Source organism: Coccinella septempunctata, chromosome 1 (genome assembly GCF_907165205.1).
Source record: "Coccinella septempunctata chromosome 1, icCocSept1.1, whole genome shotgun sequence".
Classification (NCBI taxonomy): domain Eukaryota; kingdom Metazoa; phylum Arthropoda; class Insecta; order Coleoptera; family Coccinellidae; genus Coccinella; species Coccinella septempunctata.
Window position 1 is genome coordinate 68,943,813 of NC_058189.1, and position 27,674 is coordinate 68,971,486.

At 36.9% G+C, this 27,674-nt stretch overlaps 1 protein-coding gene across 2 annotated transcripts in view; it reads left to right on the forward strand.

The window, feature by feature from the left end:
• The first annotated feature begins 1,319 nt into the window (after positions 1-1,319).
• LOC123310534 (GATA zinc finger domain-containing protein 14) overlaps positions 1,320-27,674 on the forward strand; it is a 193,316-nt gene continuing 166,961 nt past the window's right edge. The window contains exons 1-2 of one of the 2 annotated variants that reach the window (XM_044894044.1): positions 1,320-1,497; positions 10,386-10,591. In XM_044894044.1, the coding sequence (XP_044749979.1) occupies positions 10,547-10,591 (45 nt within the window). In that variant the 5' untranslated portion in view covers positions 1,320-1,497; positions 10,386-10,546. The remainder of the gene's footprint in view (positions 1,498-10,385; positions 10,592-27,674) is intronic. The other variant, XM_044894039.1, reaches the window with a different exon arrangement.

Sequence of the window (27,674 nt, forward strand, 5' to 3'; positions counted from 1 at the left end):
TGAGTCTATATTCTGCTTTTACCATTGTGATCGACGTTCCCTTGTATACAGACGTCCACATGAAAGATATGCTCAGTGCAATTTCCTGAATACTACTGGTTTCGGGGGAGGATCGATTATGGTATGGGGTGGAATATCTTTGACTGCTCGCACTGTCCTAGTGGTCGTTGATAATGGAGTTATGAATGCTGTAAGTATATAAGGAACATTCTTGAAGAGCATGTAGTGCCATTTGCCCCATACATTGGTGAAAATTTCATTTTTATGGACGATAATGCCAGACCCCATCGTGCGCGCATCGTTCAGGAGTACCATGAAGAGGTTGAAGTCTCTCGAATGGAATGGCCAGCAAGAAGTCCAGATCTCAATCCGATCAAGCAGGTTTGGGAAAACCTCAATAGAAGGCTGAGAAGTTCAGAAAATCATCCAGCTACTCTTAATGACTTAGGAATCCAACTCTGAGAAATCTGGGAAGGATTAGATCAGAACATTTTGAGTATGAACCGTCGTTGCCGAGCTGTAATTAACGCAAGGGGTGGAAATACCAAGTATTAAATCACTTATCAGCATTTTGAAAATTGTTCATTTCTATTCTTTCACATAAGATTCGGTGAAATCCTGAATTTTTTTTCCATTTAATGTGTCATCCGTTTTCTTCTAGCTCTTAGGGTGCTCCAGTTCCCCTTAGTAGACAACGAATTTTGTCCAGCCTGTATATTCATGAATATTTTGAATGAACTTACATATGTATGAACAAAACCTCCCTTCTTGTAATTATTGAAATGAAAGTTTTACGACAGTTTTCAGACAGAACAAAGGTAACTTCGGACGCAAGGAAAATACTCATACAAAGAACTGCTCCTTCCAGCAAAAATCTGTGAAAAAACTGTGGACAGCTTTGCTAGGATAGTTAGAATAATTCCCTGTGAAGATTTAATGAGCATTTGCTACCCTGCTCAAGCGACAGACGCTGAAAGAGAGAGATTCGAAGTTTTTTCACGGAACTAATTCTCAACAGAACAGTGATTACAATCGCAGGAGATTATTATATCGCGACGCTCGTCAGGTCCATCATAACAAAGTTAATTATCGTCGTGCCAATTAGACGAAAGAATCGGGCGCAAAACTGAGAATAAAAGCGGGGAAACATCGACGAGGAAACGGATTCTTTGCTCTCTAACATTTTACATAATTGCCAATTTGTTGCTCTACGAAATGAATAATGCGACGAGAGATCGGATTTCTTCATCGGGCCTCTCTGATCGCGACAGGAGTCTGTCGAAGGACTCAGTTTCCACCGTCTTCTACTGCACGTCCGACCGATCTTATCCTTTCACGCTGCTTGTCGGGTTTACAAGAATCTAGTGAGTGATAGTCGAGCCATTGCATTCTGTGTTGTTCGACATTTTCTGTGTTACAAGTGTCATAGGCATAGGTTTTTCGGTGGTTTTGAGTGTTGCTGTGGATTTTACACCGTTGGAGTCACCATAGAATAGGGTACCTATTTATGTTTTACTGTTTTTTTCTTCTTCTGTTTCGACAAAAATAACGTGAGTTCAAAAAAAATCGTAGGCTATGAAATTTTGAAGGCTGATGATCGGTGGCTGAACGTATGTCTTTCCTTGAATTACTTCATCTTCCCAAAATGTAAACAATGATGACATTAACCTATATATCGTAATTTTGTACGGAAAGGCACTTTTCAGAAAAGGTTACCTGTAAATGTCACCCAACGTTCGAAAAGCATTTCTTTCATTGAGTAAGATGACAAGAATCCAAACAATCTGAGGCGGTTAGAAAAGTTCTTCGTGAAAATTTTAACCGTCCACTATTTTCATACGTAAGAGACTTGAATCTTGAATTGATCGTGGTAGTATGTTTTTTTGTAAGAAGGTTCTAGTTACTTCAGTCTTATGAATAGATCACAGTAAGATTCTCAATAATATGTTTATTAATTCTCTATAAATATTGAATTTATTCAGTCATTACTGAAAATCCATGACTAAACTAAAAGAACTGAATTACATGAAAATAGCTATTGGACAATTTATTAAAATTCAATTCAGCTATAAAAAGGCATGATGCTTTCTCCTTCATAACGTTCTGCTATTGAAGTTCCATAAAAGAAAGTAGGTCCACATTTTGCCTTTGACTGATGCATACTGAACTCCAATTTTTCTCGGATGCTACAAGGTAAGGTAATCACAACCTTTTCAGTTTTCTGATAACATGTCAATCTTTATGGAAACAAATGGATATCTTTTTTTCAAAATCGGGTGGCATATGCCAACAGATACTCCATCCACTTGAGATAAAATCTGAAGAGAGGTTTGTCGAGCTTCTGTCACCATGTTTTCATTATTACTGAACTCTAGAGATTTCTTTTTTGTTTGAACATACCTGTTTCGTCAACACATCGCGAAACAGTACAATGGAAAAATTAATTCTTAATAATCTACAGCAACATAGGCTTCAATGAAGTCGCCGGAACAGAATATTTCCATTTTTCTTCAATTTTCTTTCCAATTTTGAAGTAGAATTCAATAGTTAAAGTCTTTCACACGTCCGTAAAAACCATCTTTATAATTTGCTGATAATTTTAATTCAACAACAACCCAAAATGCTAAAATGACAGTTCACCTGGAAAATAGTGAAGCACGAGCTAAGAATGACGTTTAGACACGAAATATCGACGTTCAAAATTCTTTGAACGCACGTTATTTTCAGTGTTGCAACTTTGCCACTAATATACCTACTACAAATATCAAACGAGATATTTTCTCTTTTTTGGCTTCTGTATCCCCTTTTGAGTATTTTGTCCCTCTCCCTATTCCTATGATACTTTTGTAGATATTAATGGTTTCCCACAAAAAATTTCCAAAAACATGGATCCAATGAATGAGGCATAAAAAAGACATTGCATATTTGATGAAGCTGAAGTTTTGAAAATAGGTCACTGAGATTTCGTGAATGGGTTTCGTGTTGAAAAAACTGGGTTGGGATATAAAGAGTAGGTATTCCAAAATTTTTCGACTTTTCACTCGACACAAAAACGACCTTAAGATGATTTTTTCAAATGGAACAGCAGACTTTCGTCTGATATTTTCAGAGAAAATCAAAACAGACATCTGAAGATGAGATGTGTTAAGAGTTGAGACTGAGAGCAAAGTAGTGGACATTTTCAGCAATTATTTCAATCTTAGAGAATCTTGACCACTGACTGAATCTAATACAGGGTGAGCAATTGACTCATACACATATTTCAGAAGTTACCCATATTTAATGGTCTGTCTATATTGATTTTGTCAATTCAATTCAATTACTACTTTCGAATCACCCTATATAGGATGACCCTATTGACTCGTACAAATATTTTAACGGTAGATACTTGAGGTCAAAAGAAGAACTTTTCTCCTTACCATTTTTTCCAATTTGGTTCGGTTTGAAAGATACAGGCTGTTCAAAAACCATAAAAAATGTTATTTTTAGTTGTATCTCACAACATTTATTCGATGACTCTTCTTCGAACAGAAGATATCACCCATGTCTTCCAGTGTTCTCATTATGACCATTACGTACCATAAAAACACCAAAAATTCAAAGTAACTCTTGACACTAAGTTGGACGCTATCTAATGAATATTTGAACGTTTTTAAAATAGAAGTATCTCTCATATTTTACTCGTTTTCGAGTAATTTGATGTTCAATAATTAAAACGTATAGGTTGTATGTGAAATTTTGAAAATTCGGTACTTTGGCTCAATACACCTCTCTTTAAAAGATCCACAGATGTATAGTGTCACAGTTCATTTTCATTTTGAAGCCAAGGATTCGAAGATAACGAAAAAAATACAATTTGACGGTTTCAGCAAGCGCAAACAACAAAAATTGGCATAAAAGGTCACAATTCCAAGTATTTTTGCAATTATCTCCTTTCCTGGGCTTCAAATAGTTTTCGCATCCAGTATAAAAGTTGTAGAGCATAATATTTTCAACAAATTTCGTCCCAAGCAATTCTTTCTACGTTTGAACGTTTTCGAGATATATGACGATGAATGTACATTAGACTGGGATTCTACGTTGACCTTGTCCTTTCGCATGTATCTCCTGGATCTCATCAGCCTCTAGCTCGAAAACGGTTGACAGAATGTAAAATTGCTCCAGACAAAAGTTGTATAGAATTTTATTATCTACAACTTTCATGATGGAGGCAAAAACGATTAGAGGTTCAGGAAGGGAGATATTTTGAAAAATGCAGTCTTCAATCCACGACGGTCGATATATCAACTAGGTACTTCAATTCCAGCTTTGACGTAAAATTTTTTAACTTCTCGTTACATTTACCATTCACATCTTCCGGTTTTCTCATTATGAACATTACGCACCATAAAGATCCCAAAAATTCAAAGAATCCAACTCTTGAAACTACGACAATTAGGACGGTACCTAATGAATATTTGAATATTTGTCATATTTGAAAAATTTGGTACTTTGGCTGAATGCAACTCTGTTTGAAAGATCCACAGATGTGTAGTGTCACAGATTCAACTAGTTATTCTGAAGGTAATTTCATTTTTATAGGGATGGCACAGCTCACTATGAAAATTCAAAATGCCTTATATCTTTTTATCAGTGTTTCTGTTGGCCTCAAGAATCTACTGTTAGAATAATTGTACTAGTCAAAGAATCACCCTGTATTTCGTTGGGGCAAGAATTCTAACCCTCGTAATCCCCTGATTTAATATAAGAGCATCGAAATATCCAAATCTAATCAAGAAAAACGTCGACTTAAAAACACCAATAGATCCCCATAAACCTAAAAATCCAGTCCTCAGCAGGGATGCAATATTCAGCGTCCTGTGTGGCTCTCTACTTCAGACGCTCACAGCTATAAATTTCCATCGGTCCCTAATTTACTGGGAAAGTTCCTCTCAATTCGCAAAGCCGTCTTTTTTCACTTAAATAATTTCGGCCTATCTTCTCTCCCACCCCTTCAAATTCACCAGAAAAATACGGCAAAAAGTATTGAATTCCAATTTGATTCATGTTAAGCGAGACAGTTAATTACTTCAGAGTGGGATGTTCAGTTTCACAGCAAAGAGATCGCGCTAATAACTCTTCAGATTTTTTGCTACGCTGGGCAAAACGTTAAGGGTGGAATTTCAATGTTTCACAGACGGAGGAATGGACTTCCATTGAGTATCCGTCTTAATTGATCATCTCGGTTCTAGAAGGCTTTTAATTTTCGGTGAATACTTTTCATAATAATAGAATAGAAATTTTCAATTACGAAGGCAATACAATCTAAAAACAATAAACCAGGTGTGAAGAAATGGCGACAAGAAACAGATCTTGGAAGCTGTTTTTTGTTCCAGATGTCAGTGTGGGCAGAAAAAATGTCAACGAGGTACATCATTTATCGTATCTTTGACTGCTCGCACAGACCTAGTGGTCGTTGATAATGGAGCTAGGAATGCTGACAAGTATATAAGGAACATTCTTGAAGAGCATGTAGTGCCATTTGCCCCATACATTGGTGGAAATTTCATTTTTATGGACGATAATGCCAGACCTCATCGTGCGCGCATCGTTCAGGAGTACCTTGAAGAAGTATGTCTCTCGAATGGAATGGCCAGCAAGAAGTCCAGATCTCAATCCGATTGAGCAGGTTTGGGGCAACCTCGATAGAAGGCTGAGAAGTTCAGAAAATCATCTAGCTACTCTTAATGACTTAGGAATCCAACTCGGAGAAATCTGGGAAGGATTAGATCAGAACATTTTAAGATCACTCATTTTGAGTATGAACCGTCGTTGCCGAGCTGTAATTAATGCAAGGGGTGGAAATACCAAGTATTGAATCACTTATCAGCATTTCAGTATTTTGAAAATTGTTCATTTCTCTTCTTTCACATAAGATTCGGTGAAATCCTGAATTTTTCTTCCATTTAATGTGTCTTGTTCCGTTCAAAACCTTTCCGAGAGAACATGAAAAATAAGTTATAAAGTCAATGTAGAGTTAACTTTCATTAAAATTGAGATTTTCAGAATATGCGTTAATTTTTTTGCGCAGTGTATTTTGGTCATTCATCTGAGATGCAGAAAGAAATGCTCTTCTTCTTATTAACAAGTTTTTCCTCAGAAGGTCTTTTCGATATTATATCTGAACTAATGGTTTTGAATAAACGAATGATTTAAATTTCCCGTTATAACCACTATCTTGCTTTATCGTTTTTGAGGTATTCGATTTGAATTTCTCCTTTCCATCTAGAAATCAGTATCGTAAAAAATATTGCTACCACAAAACGAGGACAAAATCGCTCTCATCTCATAAATAACGAAGAATACTTTCTTCTATGAATTCATTAAAATAATCAATACCGTTCGCTGTCTATAAGCAAGATGCGACATCAACATCAGCGCTCATAATGAGCTATTAATTATAAGGATAGAGGAAGTTATTAAAAAAACCGGACACTGCGATCTTGCATCACGAGAGACAGTGAGAGTGGCCTATAACTTCGGGAGTTTTGATGATAGACCTAGATTTTTCGTAGATCTAGCTCTTATAGATTTCCCCAAATAATATTTTGAGGATTCCTAATTCCTATTTGTCAGATTTTTTGAGAAGGCTTATATTCTGACTTTGGATTAATTTGGTCCTATTCCCGTAATCGCAGTCAAAAATATATCAGGCAAAATATTTTTAAAAAATGTTATATTCTCCCAGGATACTTGTGAATAACTTCCTAGAGGTCCCATTTTGTTATCCTGCTCTGATACCCTTCATTAACGACGCTATTTTATGTTCAAAATTGGCGTTATAAAGAACAGATCCTGGAGATGATGTGAATGGGTGGTTCCTGATAAACATGTTGGACGACACAATAAATGTCACCATTGACGGCTAATTAATGACATCGGGGATCATTAATTTAGAGTGTAGCTCGAGGAAATGCACCCTGGAGGTCGTCAATTACCAACAATGGACTCCGCTGCTTCCAATCAGATCGGAGGCTATGAAACTCCTTTCCGATACCATAACAACACTGAAATTGAATTTGTTCTGCATCGAATTTCATAGGACAGAAGGATACGAGGATATATTTTTCTCATGCCTAAATTGACGTGAACTTTATGATGAACGCGTTCGTATGAAATATTCAGTGCTTCAGATATCCGTTTTAGCCCAATTCGACGGTCTGATAAAATCATGTCATGAACTGCATCGCTATTTTCGACACAGAAACTGGCCTTCCCGATCGGTCATCATCTTCAATGGAAAATTTACCTCTTTTGATGCAGTCCAATTTTTCACGGTCGCATACGAAGGACATTGATCACCAAGGATATTAACCATATCTTCGTAAATCTGCTTACCTCTTAATCCTTTCAAATACAGGTACTTGATGATGGTTCGATACTCCAGTTTTTCGATTTTCACAATTTCGGTGGACATCTTCTTTCTTTTCGTTTTCCAATCTCATCATCTTATACCCTGTAAAAACTCCCAACTCAATCTTATTTCCTCCTATCACTTAGTGATTTTCTGCTAGAGCTGAGATGTTATTAAGACCCCGATCGATACAACTCAAGGGTTCGAGATTGATTGATTCATAACCGAAATGTTCTGATATTCAAGTTTTTCAATTACACTTTTTCATATTCGTCTGATCCACGCTGACAATGACGAATGGATTCATGAGGGAGAAAATTTTTCGTGATTGAATATGCCTCAGGATTTCATCAAGGGTATGATTGAATGCACTACAAATGACGTTCGTATATTTAAGGAGCCGTGATTTGATTTATTATGGGAATAATTCGTCTTAAAAAGGAACAATTTTCGCGTATATGATTAGTATGGCAGTATGTTGGAATCCACAAGGGGTTCAATTCATAAAAGAAGGCTGGGGTGTTGCAGTACCTTTTCCATTTGAAGATATTATTCTGTTTTATTAGTCTGGCTATTTATATTTTTGGAATCTTACACACATCTTGAATTCGTTCAGTTGTTACAGAGATAAAAATATAGATTTTGAATGTTTGTGGGTTTATAGGGAGCCATCTTTGGAACCACCTAACCGATTTTGAAAATTCTTTCACTAGTGGGAAGCCACCTCTTTCCTGAGGCTATATTTGATAGTGATCTTGATGGAGATAAAATTTATTCCTACATACATAATGAAGACATATAGGAAAATGATCAGGTGAAATTTTGTGGAGCTCAAAGAATTGGTTCTGATGGCATCCACGTGGTTTACTGATTAATCAAAATCAGAAAGGGACCGGCATTGGGTTATATAGACCTAAACTGAGGATCTACAGAGCGCTGAGAAGTGAACCTTCTATTTTACAGACCGAGCCATTTGCTGATTACGTATGCATTCAGGAGTGTCTTAAAATGAACCTCAAAGGGGCTCATATCTATATTATCAAGGACAGCCAGGCCACGCTGAGGTCCCTGGAGTCACACTGCCAGGGGATGCCGTATTACCGCAAAGCAAATGACCAATAGCACTCTACTATGGGTACATGGGCATTGTGGTGTTGAAGGAAATGAAAAAGCCGATGAACTTGCAAAGATGGCATCAGGTTAACACCTGCTGGACCTGAGCCTTTCTGTGAGCTTGGAAAATACTAATATGAGGCAGCGGTCCAACAATGGGGGTTGACCAACAGAATATCCCACTGGAGAAACACTCCTGGACTTACTCAGTCAAAGAAATTCGTGATGATTTCACCGACCTACACCAGAAAACTGCTGAAGCTGCCACGAGCTGAGCTTTGGGTGATGGTGGGACTGCTGACAGGGCACTGTCTATACAAATATCATTTGTACCGCATGGGAGAGTCAGCAGATGAGATTTGTAGGCTCTGTGGATCAGAAGCAGAAACAGCTGAACACATGGTATGCAAGTTTCCAGAGTTGGCTGGTCTAAGAACCTTCCATATGGTGAAACTGGTAGTGGATACTCACGAGGTAAGGGCCTCAACATCATTGACAACCTCCATGGGTTCCTATGAAAGAGTAGGGTAGAGAACAATTAATCTTAATTAATAATTATAATAGTTCTGATGGCATATGTCTAGCTTTCGAGGATAACCCACTATAACCAATCTTAACATTTTTCCATTCCATCCAAAATAATTCTCCATTTGAAGACTGGCACAACATCTTAGTTTTCAACTCTATAGGCATTAATTTTGTGTGTTATTACTTACCGACCTTATATAGTCACATTATGAACGCATCTTATAAACGGATTACAATTACCAATGGATTATCCACCTTATGCTTCGCAGATTAGTGTAATATACCAATTGATTTCTGAAGCCTTTCGAAGTTTCACCTCTAATAATTAAGCGATACGGATTCTCTGTACTAGAAATTTTTAGACCAGATCCTATTACAGTTAACTAATGTGATGATATGTATAAGGAATGATTATCTTTATACGCTGGTGTTTCAATTTAGAACTTCTGAATTGATCTATGATTTTGGCTTCGAAGCATCTGTGATCTGATTCAATGACGACTTGAGAACGCTTGACAACTTCGTGAATACTCGAGAAAACATGGAAATGTATTTTTCTTTCATTCAATTTGTGCCTTTCTGTTACCTCAATCATTTTACAATCTTTGCAATAGCTTCGGCTATCAAATCCAAGTTAAATGATGATATGATATGATATTATTGACATAATTTGGATTTTTTTCTGTGTCTTTTCCATAACATTGATGGATTTGTCACAGAACAACTGCTAAAGTGTCAAACTTACCTATTAAAATATTGCAACTTCACATAGAGTAGACATAAGGGTTTGATACTACACAGAACACGGATTGTTGAACTATTCTGTGACGAAACTATAAATGTAGGAGCAAAACCAAGAAAATAACAAATAATGTTAAAACCTTCTTTGAAAATACAATATAAATGTTATAACTACACTTGGATCAATAGGTATGTACGTTTCCATTATAAGTGCTTTGTCGAATATTCATCATACAAGATTGAGAAGCATTTTTGAACTCGTCTATTCCATATGATCCTAGGATAGAGTTTTTCATGGTCCTGAACCCCTTGAATGTGGAAATCTGGAATATCTCGTGGAATATAGACAACCCAACCTATAAAATCTCTTGCCTAGTTTTATGTGCCGGAATGTTTTCTTCGCAACAGATCCCGAGAGCCGGCAATTACATCAATCATCCAAGAAACACAATAAAATGTCACAACGATAAATCAGAGTTTATCTGAACATCGCTAGCGCACAATATCGTACCCTGGAGAATTGCATATGTGACTCTATTAAAAATGTAACGCGTCCAACACGACCGAGCTGTTTCTTTCGCACGGTTTAACTCAATTTTTTTCTTTTCAGGACGAACTTCAATTCGAAGCTGGTATTCCTTCGAGGTACTGGACACGAGTGAAGTGATCAAGTGCTGAAAGTGCGTATTAGAACAGGACTCCCTGTGAATATTATGGAATTCGAACAAAAATAGTCCTAGTGTCGTTCTGAGGATTTTTTTTCTTATCGCGATGGAGACCGAGGAGCTCATCAAGTTAGTCGATGGGATTTATAAGGTGAGTCCATCTTGGATCGTTCATTTGTAGATCGAAAGATTCGCGAGAGAAATAATGAGAATGAGCGCCTTATACAAGGTGATTCATTGGTAAATGGGCTAAGCTGGGGGTGGATAGAGGACACTGAGGTGTCTCAGAATAACCTATACACGGTGAGTTTTTGACTCGTACAAATATTTTAACAGTAGATTTTTTAGGTCGAAAGAAACACTTTTTTTCTTTACCATTTTTCGGCCTTGATTAAAAATTTTACTCTCAGAATAACCAACTAAATCTGTGACACTATACATCTGTGGTTCTTTTAAACAGTGTTTTATTCAGTCAAATACCCAAATTTCCAAATTTCGAAGACATTTTTCAATCTTTTTCATTAAATTACTCCAAAACTCCTCATTATACGAGAAAATAAAAAGAATACTTTTATTTTACAAAACGTTCAAATATTCATTAGATAGCGTCCAACTTAGTTTCAAGAGTTGGGTTCTTTGATGTGGGTGATAAAAAAATTCACCAATTAAATAAAAAACTATATTACGAAATTCATCCTATTCGATAAAACTAAAAACACCTTTTTTTGATTGTTCTTGAACAGCCTATATCTTTTAAACCGAGCCGATTCGGACAAAATGGTAAAGGAAAAAAGTGTTTCTTTTGACCTCAAGAATCTACTGTTAAAATTATTGTAGTAGTAAAAGACTCACCCTCTATTTGAAGGGTCTATATCTTTTTATAATCAAGGAGCAAAATGCTGTATTGTTTGGTTACTGTCTTGTCTGAAAATTCAGATTCCACTAGGTTTATTGAATTGATTTTTTGAAATACATTGTTTTATTCAGTTTCTTCTACTTTTCTTCGAATATCCTATCAATTTTTAGTAATTTCGATGTACAGATTGTTTTTTTTTTCGGGTTGAACCGCATCCATAAATTTATTCTAGAACGGGTCTGAATAAAATACAGGTACTATGTCAGTATGAACTAGTTGTTGTGGAGAATGAATGAACCTAATATCATTGAAAAATATAGGGTGGTTCGAATGTTATGGGTATAATTGAAGAAATTGACAAAATCAATGAAACACTCTTTGTATCTTGATTATAAAGAGAGATAGGTCTTCCGCCTATTTTCCAATAAATCCCCTTGTATACTGAAAAATTTCTGGAGTTTGTGATCACCCAAATAAAATTATTGCTCAACGATTGATAGGGATCACTGACGTTCCATCGATGGTTATTTCAGATGTTTATTTTACTTACATAACCCCAGAGTGTGTTCAGTTGTTTGTTTTCCTGTAAAGAATGAAAATTTTAATCGAGAATCTGAAAAATTGTAGAGTTGAATAACAGCGAAAAAAAATTAAGTGAAGAGAAAATTGAATGTCTGAATTTCGGTAGTTCTAAAAGCGGCATCACTTTGAAGTCCCTCCGCATTCTTTCTGGCACACAAAACACGTGGAACTTCCCGTGTGAGGGGCGCCCAAATATTTGAGGAACCTTCGGGAGAGAGAGGCGGCCCTCCCGTTTATTCCCGGTGACTCACAAAGCGACTCCAGTCGCCTCCCTTGATGTTACGGAATTCAATCTTCAATCCCGATAAAGACGACTGACTGAATAAATCGGAATCTCGTGAGTTTTCACGCGAAAACTACGTTGATTTTGCCACTTCTGAATGGGAAAAATCAGGCCTGTGTTCTGACAATATTCTTACGGGTCGTTCTCGGATCTTCGCAATCGTTCATCCATGCTTATTCAGGGTGGGCCAATGAAAACTTGGAATCCGGATATTGTGGCTTTAGAAGGCTAATGTGGATGACAGAGGGATTTCTGTAACATGGTTTTTTACATCCAAGTAACTTCAAATCTTCATACCCTGTTTTTCGGTAGGATTGAGAGGTGTTGTTACACCTTATTATAGTTGGGGAGCCGACGATGCTAAATCTGGATTTACTCCAGCGTCGTGCAGACCTAGTGGATTTTGAAGATTCGAAAATAGAAAGAAAAAAAGGTGTTATGATGTATGCACTTTCAGCGATGGGGAAAGCGTCTGCAGGTTTTCAAAGATGTTGAAGAAACGACAGGTATACTCGAGCGTGTCAGATTAAAATACTGTACATGCCCTACGTGTCTCTGATAATAAATTCATGTTAATCTGACAGTTTGCGTGGTGGGGCTGGCAGTACAGAAGAGTTGGAAATGGTGAAAAAAATGTTTTCGAATCTGTCAGATTTTTAGAGGATATGTTGATTGGACCCAGAGACTGACAATTCGGTCCTTTGAAAATGCAAAAAAAAATCATTATTTGTATCTACATACTCGAGCGTGTCAGATTTTCATACAGATGGTTAATCTGGGTGTTGTAGACGTGTTGACTCATTAATCTGACACTAATCAGGCACGGTTTCCTTAATCTGACAGTTTGAAGATGATGAAAAAGCTTTTTTTTGAAATATCTCCTTTCCTGTACCTCTAATCGTTTCTGTATTCATTATGAAAGTTGTAGATAATAAAAATCTATACAACTTTTGTCTGAAACCATTTTATATACCCTCAACCGATTTCAAGCTAAAGGATGATAAAGGCGAGGAGCTTAGCCACACATGCGAAAGGCCAAGGTCAACGTAGAAACCCAGTCTAATGTACATTCATCGCCATATATCTCAAAAACGTTCAAACGTAGAAAAAATTGCTTCGGACAAAATTTGTAGAAAATTTTATGCTCTACAACTTTTATGATGAATGCGAAAACAATTCGAAGCCCATGAGAGGAGATACTCAAAATAAAAATTATTTTTGTGACGTTTATGGCCAATTTTTATTGTTTCGGCTTGCTGAAACTGTCAGATCATATTTTTTCCGTTATTCTTGAATCATTAGCTTCGAAATAAGAAAAAGCCACCGCGCTGGAGAATGTACACGTGACGTTTTTTTTGCAAGTTTGCAAATTGTCAGATTGTCAGCTGACATGCCTGAGTATGTACAATGATCATTTTTTTTACTATTCTGACAGGCTGCCCTAGACAATTCCCCCTATATACAGGTCTGATTTTTGGTAGAGGTACTTTAACAGAGGATCCAAAGTATCTCCCCTTATATTAATCTGACACGCTCGAGTAAATATCGAATTTTCCTCTTGGGCTCCCCAACTATTATCAGGATCTTCTGATGCTGTGTTGGGTGGATTCGCACCATTTAAAGAATGACTTTTGACTATTCATTTGACTTTTATAGTGGATATAATGAACGTATCTTGATTTCTATAGTTACTAGTTCAACCCTGGGTTTCATAAAGTTTGATCGGGGAATCAACGCTTGATTGACGAATAGACGTCAAATTGTTTTCGATCGACAATTCAGTCATCATCATTCAGTATATCATTCTCGCATCAAATTGTGATGTTGATACGCCTATTCAATTATTCTCAATTGCTACTTATTCAATATATTCAAAAATGCAAAGGTTTCAGCGATTTCGTTCTATAAATCGAGTGACTGTCAAATCGTTAATCGGACAATCAGAATTTTTATGAAATTCGCTGTAAATGGTAGAACCTAAGCAGAAAAACTCAGATTTTTTATTTCCGGAAAAATACTCGCGATTTAGTAGATCCTTCAACTGACAAATAGCCAAATTTTCCTATTTAACTGCTCTCTCCCCGAATCACACCAAAGAAGCGAAAAGTCCTTCGATGAAATTCGAATCGACACGGTCGAGTAAACGTGACATATCGATATCCACACTTTTGCTCCTCGACTTCTAGCGATGCTAAATCATAAGAGTTGAACGACTTTTAACTCGGTGATCCGAAGTGAAAGTGTACGTTCTACCTGTTCGGCTGTTACGTTTCGAAAGAATCACGAATCTTTACTGGAAACGGCGTTGCAGTTCGATAATTTCATCCGAATATAGAATATGGATTTCATTTCATAATAGGTAATCATGTTTGGAATCGATTCAGATGTGATTATATTTTCATTCATTATGGCTGAGATGATCACGAGATGTCCAATAATTATAGCATGTGTGGAATATAGGACAGAAATGGGAATATGGGGGCGAAGAGTAGTTGCATCAGCACCCCATGAAGTACCAGCTAGTCTATGAAGGATATTATTCCCAGTTTTCAACTTCAGACGCAATTTTTTCAAATGGCCTTTGGAATTAAGCTAGAAATCCCGCTTAACTACTGGATATTTAGGATTGAAGTTATGTTCCAGAAAAGAATTACCGAAAACTACGCTCAATTTTCTATATTTTGATGATTATTCAAATGGAAACACGAAACCTCGGTTTTATTTGGGTTAGGAAACAAACGCCACTCGAAAAAGTAGTCAGTTTCCAAAAACACAAAATTAATCAAGAAAGTTTATTTTATCAAGTCACTAATTTGTGAAACTGACAGTTAACTTGCAAAATTTTTACAAGTTAGTAGTATTATTTACCATAAAAAAAAATTGTTTTATCGTCATATATGTTGAAAATCATGTTACAATTGTTATTTCCATTGACACAGATTTTTGATGATGAAAGAGTTGATACTGATGATGATCAACCATCAGTTGACTCAGAAACTGCTGAACTCGAGGACTGCAGAACATTTGTACTCTCCTTATTACCAAATAATTTGCTAGACATTTCGATTTTTTTGTTGACTGAATCATCGACATAACTCATCGCAATTTCGGTGCTCTTCCACCCTCCTGCACGCTTTAGTGCTAAAATATCTCCACCCGAATCCGCAACCACAGTGGCTCCAGTTCTGCGAGAAGAGTGGCCGGTGTATAACTCTGGGTCTTTCAAACCTAAATATTCCGCTATTTGCTTTGGGACACCAACAATAGTGTGCTGGCCAGCATTAAGGGAAATGCATTTTCCATGTCGGTATGTCAGAAAAAATCTTAGGCTTTCTGTTCCAGGGGGCCGAAGATTTACATATTTTCTGTACAACATGCAGGGCTTGAAGCTGCAGCCATCATCGGTTATGTTGAATCTTCTTGTTGTTAAATTTTTTGTTTGCCGCAATGTCACAATAACGTATTTTTCCATATCTTCTACATCATTCATGTTTAAGGAGAGAATTGCGTCACATCGACAACATCCAAAAATCCCAAAAATTGTTACAATTTTCTCCAGCAACCACTGGTCATCAGGAGCATGTAAAAGAAATTGTTCAATCTTCTTTACTTAATACCTTGGCCTTTTTTGGCGTATAACGCTCATTTTTTCGTTTCAGAAACGCTATTACTTTTTGAATTCTGCAAATGACAACTAAACGTCATATTTTTCAATACATTTTTTGGAAAACAAACCTGCGAATAGGGGCATTTTCTTTCATTTCCAAGCAGCTTTACAGCATAGACCATTTTGCCCATAAAGTATTAGGGCTGAATCTAGCTGATAGTTGATTCAAGTAGACCAACAAAACATCTTCGGTTACCCCAATCACACTATTTTTGTTTTGCCACTTTTTGAAGTCGTCGTATTCTCGCTCGTACCTTGGAGCTGATTTTGCAGGTAATAAACTTGAAGCTACACTGCTGGCTGCCTCAATAATTTCTTTTGGTACATTCATTTTCGCTTACCCAAAACAAATGTAAAGAAAAATAAAGACATGTTCATGGCAACGCTTCCATAGCTTACGACATTTGCGACAAATTATTGAGATTTTTTTGGAATTTATCTAACCTTTTCACAAATGAGAAACAAATAAAATATAAAACAATACACGCAAGGTAACGGGTTTTACTGGCTCAAGGATATCCTCCATTCGCCAGTAAAAACCCTCTTACCTTGCAACTAATGTTATATACCTACTATACAAATGCTGAATAAAGACTGCGTTATCGGGGAAACTTTCCGTTACCCCTAAACCAAACGCTCCCTGATTGTTTAATCGCGAAAAAACCCTCGCTCATTTTCAATCCCAAGGACAGCATTTCTTTCGCCCTCGAAAAAAAAACAGCAAACAGCATCAATTCAACTGAACCGGTTCAAAATTAGATTAATCGACCTCCTCTTTCAACCGACCGGTCCATGAATCTTCCTGAACGACGGCTCGTCCACCCCATTTTTCGAAAAGCTATCAAAACTACCCCCCCTCTCGGAAATTCGTAAACAAAAGTTGTTACGAAAAAAGTTTCCGGACGTCGTTTGTTATGCTAAAGAAGTGGAGTTCAATGTGCCTCGCCGAATTTCTTGCTGAAACAGTGAAAACAACCGGAACAATCGATTGTTTCCGAAGTTATTTTTTTTCTTGGATGACGGCATAGTTGTCGGTTGGGCAAGTGGATATTGATGTAAGTGCAATTGGACACAATGGAAGGCGAGGAGGATTTGATGCATGGACTAATTGAATTGCATTGTTGAGCATTGGCTGCTGGAACGCTTCTCATTAGACTGTTGTCTTGTGAAAGAGATGAAAACGACCAAAAAATCAGTTGTGGGTGACACCTTCGAATTTTTTATCGATAACTTAAGAAATGTTGACCATTCGGACTGTCTCAATCTCACAAGAGAACCATATAGATCATAAAACCTGTTTCTGTGATCTATGAATAGAACAATGCGTCAAATATACAGGGTGAGTCTTTGACTCGTAAAGATATTTTAACTGTAGATTCTTGAGGTCAAAAGAAACACTTTTTTCCTTTACCATTTTTTCCGAATCGGCTCGGTTTAAAAGATACAGGCTGTTGAAATATCATCAAAAAGTGTTATGTTTAGTTCTATCTCAGAAATGGTTTTATCGAATGAAATGAATTTCGGTATATAGTTTTTCATTCATTTGATGAATATTTTTCGAACACAAGATATCTTCCACGTCTTCCAGTTTTTTCATTATGACTATTACAATTACGTACCATAAAAATTCAAAGAACCCAACTCTTGAAACTAAGTTGGACGCTATCTGATGAATATTTGAACGTTTTGTAAAATAAAAGTATTCTTCATATTTTCTCGTTTAATGCGCTATTTTCGAGTAATTTGATGTTTAAGAATTGAAAAATATCAGTGAAATTTGAAAAATTGCGTACTTTTGGCTCTGTTTAAAAGATCCACAGATGTGTGGTCACAGATTCAGCTTGTTATTCTGAAGATAATTTTGTTTTTCCAGGGGTGGCATAGCTCAATATGAAAATTTGAAATGGATATATCTTTTTATCAGGGCCGAAATGGAAAAAACAGTTAAGGATAAAAGCTTTTCTTTCGGTCTGAATATTTGTACGAGTCAGAGACTGTATAGGCTAGAAAATTCTGTGTCTAAACGTACCTGACTTCTACTGTACCATTTTCCAAATAACTGATTAACTGTCAAGTTAGCGTTTTGGATTCCTGTTGTATCAAAATTGATAGAAAATTATAAAGATGGTTTTTATTGAAGCCAACGTGCAAAAAGCTTCTTTTATTGAATCCTTTTCCTTAAATGGGGAAGATAGAAGACGAATAGAAATATTCTATTGATAAATATAGATTGCCAATCTCTACAAAATTAGCATTTTCGGTAAAACAGTTAGTGTTCAAAGCAAAAAAAAGGTGATCGACCAAAAAGAAAACCCCACAGTTGATCAACAATGTTGAAACAGACAGAAGCTCCATGAACCTTTATTTGGTTTTTATATCCACTGGCTGGAGTTTGCCTTGGCTCATGTCACATTGTTTTTTCTTCTTTAACAGAAGATGAATGTTTTGATTCTTCTAATCTAACTGAATAAAAAAAATGATTCAAATACGGTGAATGAAATCATTATTGAATAATGATCAACCCAAACTTCATATCAGAATATTCTGTAATATTCTAATAATTTGAAAACTCTTCTTGTTCGAGATGACTATCATTGAGTGGATATGTGTCAATTCCTACCTAAATGTGTGTAAATATTCTGAAGGTTAAGTACCACATGATTTAAAAATTTTGACTGGAATTGAGATATAATAACCTTTCAGTTTTGAAGAATCGTGACTTTAGGTTGTGGAGCAAAAAGATTGTGTTGATAGGATTATATCAGTCAATATGAAGGTTGTGATGTATTGAATATATAGGAAAGAATTGGACTCAAGGCTATGTTGTTTGGAATTCAAACTCCAAGAAGCTTCTATACGTTCTTTGGAAGGCTCTTACTGTCTAACTCTATCGAAATATTGTCAAAACTTCACTCACTTGAGAACAGATAATGGAATGGATATTTTCACGAGAGTTCAATAATGAACCATTCAGATAATTCATTAATCAATACGTCATTTTCAAAAATGAACATTTGAAATACCATCTGATAAAAAATTAAAAGGACTACTAGAATTTTTGAAGTTCCCATTTAACTTAGAGAAATTCGAATAACTCGAAGATCCGTCTATGCTCCCTCAAGAATTTTTCTGGGAAACTACAGAACGTAACTCGATGAAATTTAGTTGAAAAATTGAGTGCCTCAACAAAGGTCCCAACATCTCCAGTTTTGATCGACTCATTTTGAGGAAAAAAACCGAGAAAAGTTATGACTATTATGTTGATGCAAATATGCAAATAATTGTTCTCAAGCATATGAGAAAACCAAAATGAAGATGTGCAATTTTCAGTCCTTTCATTTCTGCATATTTACCAATCAGTGTTCAATCATTCGATCCAAGTGATCGACCCCGGTCTCAAGGGAATCGGCTTTAACTGTTCATCTTATGAATCGATTTTATTGTTGAGGAACACAAAAGAATCGCTAGTAAATTAAATTTACTCTTCCTCATCCACGAGTGTTATAACCTCATCGTATATTCCGAAATTCCCTCATGATCTCCCATGAATGAAATAATTATCGTATTGTTCGCGTATCTAACCATTGTAAAGGACGGACCGCATATAAATCCAATATGAAACGTTGTTATTATTTAATATTATTGTATGAGTTCGAATTAACCATTCTGTTTTCAATGAAGCTGTGTTTATATTTGTCCATGGGTTGTATACGGAAAGCGATAGGTTTTTGTTGCGTCGAATTCGGTTAAACTGCGTTTCGATAAATTCCAACTGGTTTCCATTAAATTCTGTGTTTATCCTGGATTGATTCTCGGAAAAATGTTTGGGCGCAATGAATGTTGAACGGTTTTTCAACACGAGCTGGTTGGGAAACAACGTTCAGAAAGAATTCATTGTTTCATTCAATCAAATGGATCTAATCGTATTAAATTATTCTGAATTGCCTAGTTTTTTATATACTCATCGAAAACGAAAACATTGCAGTGATTCCTATCTGGAAACCGAAATGACCGTAAAATCCTTGTAGTTGGAGAGCCCACGAGGGAAATTCGGGATTTACTCAAGCGTGTCAGATATTAGAGAGTTGAAGTGCGCACAGAACGTTAGCCTGAACGTAAACGTTAACGTGACAAATAACGTCAAATATAACGTTTACGTGTTGTAATGAAATTTGAGTTGAAGTGCTGCCATCATGCAACGTCAGACGTTAAACATAACCTATCAATTTGATTTTGCTTCAGAGATATCTCTGTTTTGCTTTCGTTTAGCGTGAACTCTCTTTTATCTAATATTGAGCTTCGACAGCTAGAATAACATTTGGAAAATTGATGTTCTAATGATTATATGCATAATAAAGAGAATTTTCAACTTGAAAGTATTTTATTATCAATGAAATGTTTAAGTGTTAGAGAAAAGAGAATCGCAGTTGAGTTTCAGCCATTTCCTTACTGAATGTAATCTGATAACGAAGTTTCATAACTAAATCCTTTTGATAACTTTAAAATCAATGCTGATTTCCTATAACTTTCATTCATTATGAGAAAATACATGGGAAATATAAACAATGATTGTTTGAGATTATTGAGAATTGCATTCAACAGTCAAAATTCGGCCATTCGCAAGTCATCGGTGCTACTCGTTTAACGTTCGGTTAACGTACGTCGATGTTTAAGGTATACGTGGGAGACCGCTAGTTTACGTAGGCCGTAAAGCTGACGCTAACGTTAACGTTAAAAACTGACGAATGAGCAGCACTCTGTTCATGGCAGCACTTCAACTCTCTATTAATATAAGGGGAAATACCTTGGACCATGTAGAGTACCTCTACCGAAAATTAGACCTGTGTATATGGGGAATAGTCTAGGACAGCCTGTCAGAATAGTAAAAAAACATGTTTAAAAGTAGATATACATTCTGTAACGTGGTTACCTCGGAGAAAACTTATCTCGAGCGCCAGCTATTATTTTCACTAGGAAGAATAGCAAACCTACCAGAGTAGCTGCTAGTCGGAGACAGAGTTCGCTGTTATCTAGGGTGATAGCGATAACGAAGGAGTCAAAATCAAATTATGTACCAGTTTATTCACACCTTCGGAAACTGATTATATATACAACGGAAATATGTGTAGGTATGAAATATGAGCGAATTGATCAGCAAACATACATTCTGGAAATTCGGTCCGATCACGAGTACTTTGTAAAGTTTATACCGGGTACAGTGAAAAATCAAAGGTTGTTCAATACAATGCGCCAACCAGAACTGACGAAATGAATATTAAGGATGACCTCGCGAAGTGAAATGACTTGCTATACGGTATCGGGATGTATTTAATTATATTTCTCCAGATTGAAAGAAACACAACCAGGGCGGATCTACTCGAGACTTTTACTCGCTACCCCAAGGGCTAACGCTCCATGACTGATAGCGAAGAAAAGATCTATTTTAGCGCAACTACGGGATTTCACTGACGACGAGCGGTATCTCTTATTCTCTACCCCAAGGGCTTACGCGCCATGACAGATAGAAAAGAATAGATTTCGGATTCAACACTTATGACGCAGAACGCGGACAGGGGGGTTGACGAGACTTTCCCTTCAGTACCCCAAGGGCTTACGCGCCATGACTGATAGGAAAGGGAAAAGTCAGAGTCGCGAAACAGGGTAAAGTAGTGTAATTTCTCGAGCGCGATGGCTTTTTCTTTATTTTGAAGCTCATGATTCAAGAATAACGGAAAAAATATAATCTGACATTTGCAGCAAGCCAAAACAATAACAGAACCATAAAGGTCACAAACATCAGTTTTTTTGAATTATCTCCTCTCCTGGGCTTTAAATTGTTTTCGCATTCATTATAAAAGTTGTAGAGCATAAAATTTTCTACAAGTTTTGTCCGAAGCAATTTTCAAATTCAATCATTGTATGCACCACTTGAATTTCTCTGCACTTTATATTATGATACAAATATTTATATCCTCAAAAAATTTACAAGGTACACATTCATATTTACCCATGCGGAGATAGAAATTACATACGTACGAAGCTCGGACCAAAAATAATAACTCTCTATCATGTTAAACCTGAGCAAACAACATTCCCGGGAATTCTCATTGTTTGTACAGATTTCGCTGCGAATAAAGCTGAAAAATGATGTGTAATATCCGAAATGGATACAGAGGCATTTTCCCCCATCTACGAACTGATTCAAATTAGGAGGAGAATTTTCTCGTTGATAGAAGGGAAAAAAGAATGCTGGGGTTGGCATAGATGAATCTCTTTGTCGAAATGTTATTTGACGTATCGGTTATTGATTGATTATCGCTTGATACGCTTGATTTATTGACTGATGTTGCGAAAATTGTGGTTAGTTTGAAAGAGATCAATTACGAGGAGTTTTCGCAGCATATCTTCTGGCATTTTTGAATGTTGATCAAAAGCGTGCAAGGCTAGAAGCATCGCGTTCGATCTGTGCTCGATTTGAAAACGATGTAGACTTCTTAAACCGAATTGTTACTATGGATGAGACTTTGGTACATTTCTACGATCCAGAAACAAAGCAACACTCGATGGAATGGCGACACTGTGGTTCCCCAAGACCTAAGAAGTTTCGTGTCCAAAAATCTGCTGGAAAAGTTCTTGCTTCAGTTTTTTGGGATTTCCATGTAGTAATCATGATTAATTTTTGGGATAAGGGTAGAATAATAACCGGAGATTATTATTCGACATTACTGACCACTCTACGGGACAAAATTAAAGAGAAAAGACGCGGAAAGCTATCCAAAGGTGTTTTGTTTTTGCGGAACAACGCCCCTGCACACAAATCTCATATTGCCATGCAAAAAATTCGTGATTAAGGGTTCGAATTACTAGATTACCCCCCTTATTCACCAGATTTGGCTCCATTCGACTATCATCTCTTTCCTCAACTGAAAAAAAGTTTAAAAGGTCGTAAATTTTCTTCCAACGAAGAGGTAATAGAAGCTGTGGAAGTCTGGTTTGCAAAGCAAGAAGAAACATTTTTTTGAAAGGTCTAGAGAGGTTGCAGGTTCCCTGTAATAAATGTATCCAATTGAGAGGAGAATATGTTGAGTAATAAAATATTTTTACATTGAAATTTTGTTTGGTTCTATAGAGTCATTCTGGGCAACTGTGCGCACTTTTGTCTTTCAAGCCATACCCTGTTTCAAATGTTGAAGCAAGGAAAATTAGAACATATTCATAAGATAGAGAATTTTCTAATCTATAAAAAAACATCAAGAAGCAAACGAACCAAAACGTTTTTTCTTCTGCAAAAAAAATTTTAATAGTGAAAGTCGGAGTGCGTTCACATGCCCCGTATTGCGGGTAAGTGTACGCACCCTCACGGGTTAAGTGAACGCAGTGCTTAGTGAACCACACAATCAAAACAAATTACAAAATAATGTCATCAGAATGTTACAATATTAGAGAAATGCTGTTTATTGTCAATACAGAAGCGCCTTTTTACAAGCACTGCATTATTGTTCGTGCCACCATTCCTGGTTAACACAACACTTGATACATTCCCCTGTTGGTGGCTCTTCATGTTTTTCTGAACAAATAGGACAATATTGATCGAGTATTAACCAAGAAAATCAACAATGTTAAATTTATTCCTCACTGAACTAATGCCCATATAACGAATCTATGCGCACACTTTCCCCAGTAAGCCAAAATTTGAATTGACCCTCTTATAGAGTTGAGCAGCTAAGTGAACCTAAAATTTTTTATTATATATTTAGATTAATATGCGCATGATCGAATAAAATATTGTTTAACACTGAGGGACTCAACTTGGACCTGGCAGAATGTGCAGAGATGCTAAAAATTAACAAGAAAACTAGTGAATTTAATTGATTGCAAATAAAAAGTTAACGAAACGTCGCACGGCGCATTCCTATAAAAAACTGATATGGCGATTCTGCGCCCTTGCTTCACCCAAATGAACCCCTCTTTTATACATTGCATGGTCGAGATATACGCACTGCGCACACTCAAGCTGCATTCACAATCAATTCGCGGGCCGAAGTGCACTTCGGCACGAAATTTAACATTCGCAATAATCTTGGAACCAAATACACAAATGAAAAAAATTTAATTGATCAAAACATAAGCATCAGCATCATCTAGCCGGCACGAGATTCCTTGCCGAAGTGATAGTTTGCAACTTGCAAGAAATTTTGTCTTGAATTTCATTGTGAATGGTAACAGAGAACGCCATCTGCTGAGCTAAGTGCACTTCGGCCCGTGAATTGATTGTGAATGTAGCTTCACCCTCTGCGCTCAGTTACCCCGAATAACTCTAGTAGGCTAAGAATTTTTCAATATATCCTCGTACAATGGCTTTATTCAGCCAGTGTTTCATAGTTATTCGTGGCAGTTTTTGGCAGCATACAACCTATATAGGGTAACTAGATATCAATACCGTCCTATACAGCCCCTCACTGCACTAGTTGCAATGGGAGAAAAATTTGGCTCGTTTCCGAAACCCGAATGAAATTTCGTTCAATGTTTGCCTCTCAACAAATCATCCTGATCTACAACAGCGAATCTCTGCAAAGTACCCCCCATCCTGCGTTATCCTCACATGCATACGGATTCCAGAGTGCACGTGCCCCAAATTTCTATCCATTTTTCACTACCCGACTTTGATTGATTCACTCTCACTCCAAGTCCGCCGCCAAAAGAATGGGAGTCTGACTTCTTAAGATGTTGAGATCCCCATAGTATTGGATGGATACTGTCTCTCGGGCCTGAATATACACTCGCTCATAATGTTTGCGGAAGATTAATGATTTGCAGTTTCATTTTGGCGAATCTCCATTAGTTGGGTTAGCTTGTTCGAGTCCCTACAAAAACCCGGGCAAAAACTCGGCATCGTTCATCATAACGGAAGCTGAATGGATTCCGCATAACAGGTGCGTGCACCTAAAGTAGATATCGGGAATTTGGAAGCGAAATTTTCAATCTTCTATTAGCGCATTCGATCTCAGATGAATTGATAACCTTCTATGTCGTGGAGTGTTGGCGGTAAATCAAGTGGGTGGGGAGGGATTCTTAGTTTCGATTCAGATATCAGAATATCCCTGAGCATAACTGTAACAAGCTTAGATAGACTGCCAAATGTCCTTGTCTCCTACACTCGAATTAAGGTAAGAATTGGATCATAAGGGTTTGAGCGACTTCAGTCGGGGAATCATGTTTTGTGAGATACACTGCGCAAAAAAATTAACGCACATTATGGAAATCTCAAATTTATTCTACAACTGAAGGTGTTCTCAACGATAATTATTTTTATCAGAATTATGCATGCATATGTTATCCACTTTCAACGGTTTTCTTCAATACAGATGTTTTTTCCCAGCAGGAATATAAAAGATGACATTATCAGATTTTGAATGTATTGGCTCCATTCTAAAATCAGTTGTTCTCGATCAATTCTAGTGATCAATAGTTTTTCTTTCGTTTGATTTTCTACACTCGATGGCTATGCAATGCGAAACACGCAATTTGACCCAAGAGGAATGTGCCCAAGCGGTAGTTTTGCGAGAAAAAGGGTGGACATACACAAGAATTGCAGAAAGGTTTGGAGTTTCCCATACAAGTGTGTCCAGAATGTTGCAGCGATTCAGGGAGACAGGTATGGATGTCCGAAGACCAGGACAGGGTAGACCACGGGTAACAACTGCCATTCAAGAACGTTACTTGAGAGTTTCTTCGTTGAGACAACGGTTTGCAACCGCTCGCCTCCTTCAAATGCAGCTTGAGCAACTCATGAGGTGCAATTAGCACTCAGACAATAAGAAACCGCCTCAGAGAATATGATTTAAGGCCTCTTGTCGCGGCAAGAGGCCCAGCTCTTACCCCAGCCCATCGAAGGGCGCGTTTGGATTTTGCGAGAGAGCATATCCATTGGGAAGAGGCCGATTGGGAAAGAGTTCTCTTCTCAGATGAGTCTAGATTCTGCCTCTACCATTGTGATCGACGTTCCCTTGTATACAGACGTCCACATAAAAGATATGCTCAGTGCAATTTCCTGAATACTACTGGTTTCGGGGGAGGATCGATTATGGTATGAGGTGGAATATCTTTGACTGCTCGCACAGACCTAGTGGTCGTCGATAATGGAGCTATGAATGCTGATAAGTATATAAGGAACATTTTTGAAGAGCATGTAGTGCCATTTGCCCCATACATTGGTGAAAATTTCATTTTTATGGACGATAATGCCATACCATATCGTGCGCGCATCGTTCAGGAGTACCTTGAAGAGGTTGAAGTCTCTCGAATGGAATGGCCAGCAAGAAGTCCAGCAACAACTTGTTTTGCAATATCACCAATAAAGCTAATCTAATCTAATCTAATCTAATCTAATCTTCTATTTTTCCTGAAACGCTCCTGACAATTTTGGAAAGCGTCTTCTAGAGTGGATTCAATCCAAAAAAAAACTAGCATTTTTGAAATTTTGAAAGGAAGACTTAATAAACTAATAGGTCGATAACTTCTAGGATGAGAAGAATCCTTTCCACGTTTTAAAATTCCTATGACTTTCATCTTCCGCAACTATGTCGAAAAATTGCCAGAATATAGAATGTTATCATAAGAAGATAACAGCCAAGACAAGGCCTTATTGCACAACTGTATGAATCTTAGATAGAGCATATAACTACAAATTTTCAAGAAACAGACCATATATTATGAAGTTTCCAATGATTCTTTTATGTAGGTCATTTCACCCTTTTTCAATCAGTACTACATTTTGAACATGATTTATGCAGATTAGATATGTCTCTAAGTGAGTAATCAAAGTTAGCACCTTACATAACATTTTGAAATGATGTCTTTGTCCTGGAGCTCTTTCATAACTTGAGCAAGGCACCAAAGATCCAGCAACATCAACTCCTTTCTATAGAAACCCTTTTAAGGTGGACCAATTTAGCGAAATGAATTAAATCGCCAATCTCCAGTGCTGGCAAAGTTCGTGACAGACTTCTCGTTCCGAACTGGATGCAAATATGGAATTTCCTTAATGAGCAAATGCAAATTCCTTTCATACAAGGATAAACGCCGTAATTACATCTATTTGTCAATTCACGGCAAGGTGTTATGCGACATCGTAATTACACTCTTCGCGCAGAAAAAATCGCTCATAATTTCTTCTTCGCCGTAAATTGCATTGCATAATATGTCAGCTTGAACGTCGGTCGAGGCATACATTCGGGATTTGATGATATTGTGATATTCAGGTGACAAATGGACGTGATGCAGTTCGATGCATCGATGTACGATATGACATGCGATGTCTATATATAGAGTTGGCTGCGCAACGAGCACCATTTGACTGAACTAATGATCCAATAATTATTACCCCCTCGATTATCCTGCTTAAAATGGCAAGCAATTAATAATCCACCAATTTGAATATATATAAACCTATAATGATCATTCATGTGAATTGTATGATACATCTATAGAACAATAATCTGATATTTGATCATCTGGACAAACTCTGAACCTGTTTTAAGCAAAGATTATAGAGAAGAAAGATGATAGAAGGACCCCATATCTCTAGTACTAAAAACAGATCAAATTGTGGCCAGTGAAAACACATTTGGCAACGAGATGGCACTCGAAACGGATACTTTCAATACAGAAAATTTTTTTGATAACAGTTTTCATCTGAACATTGTTTGAAATCAAGTAATGTTAGTACATTTTATGATCACCAAAACCAAAAATCAGCTCATGTCCACGACCTTCTTTCTTACTGCTACAGCTCCTCAAAGTTGACCAATTTTTCAGGAATTTTGCACTAAAAGTGATTCTGATCT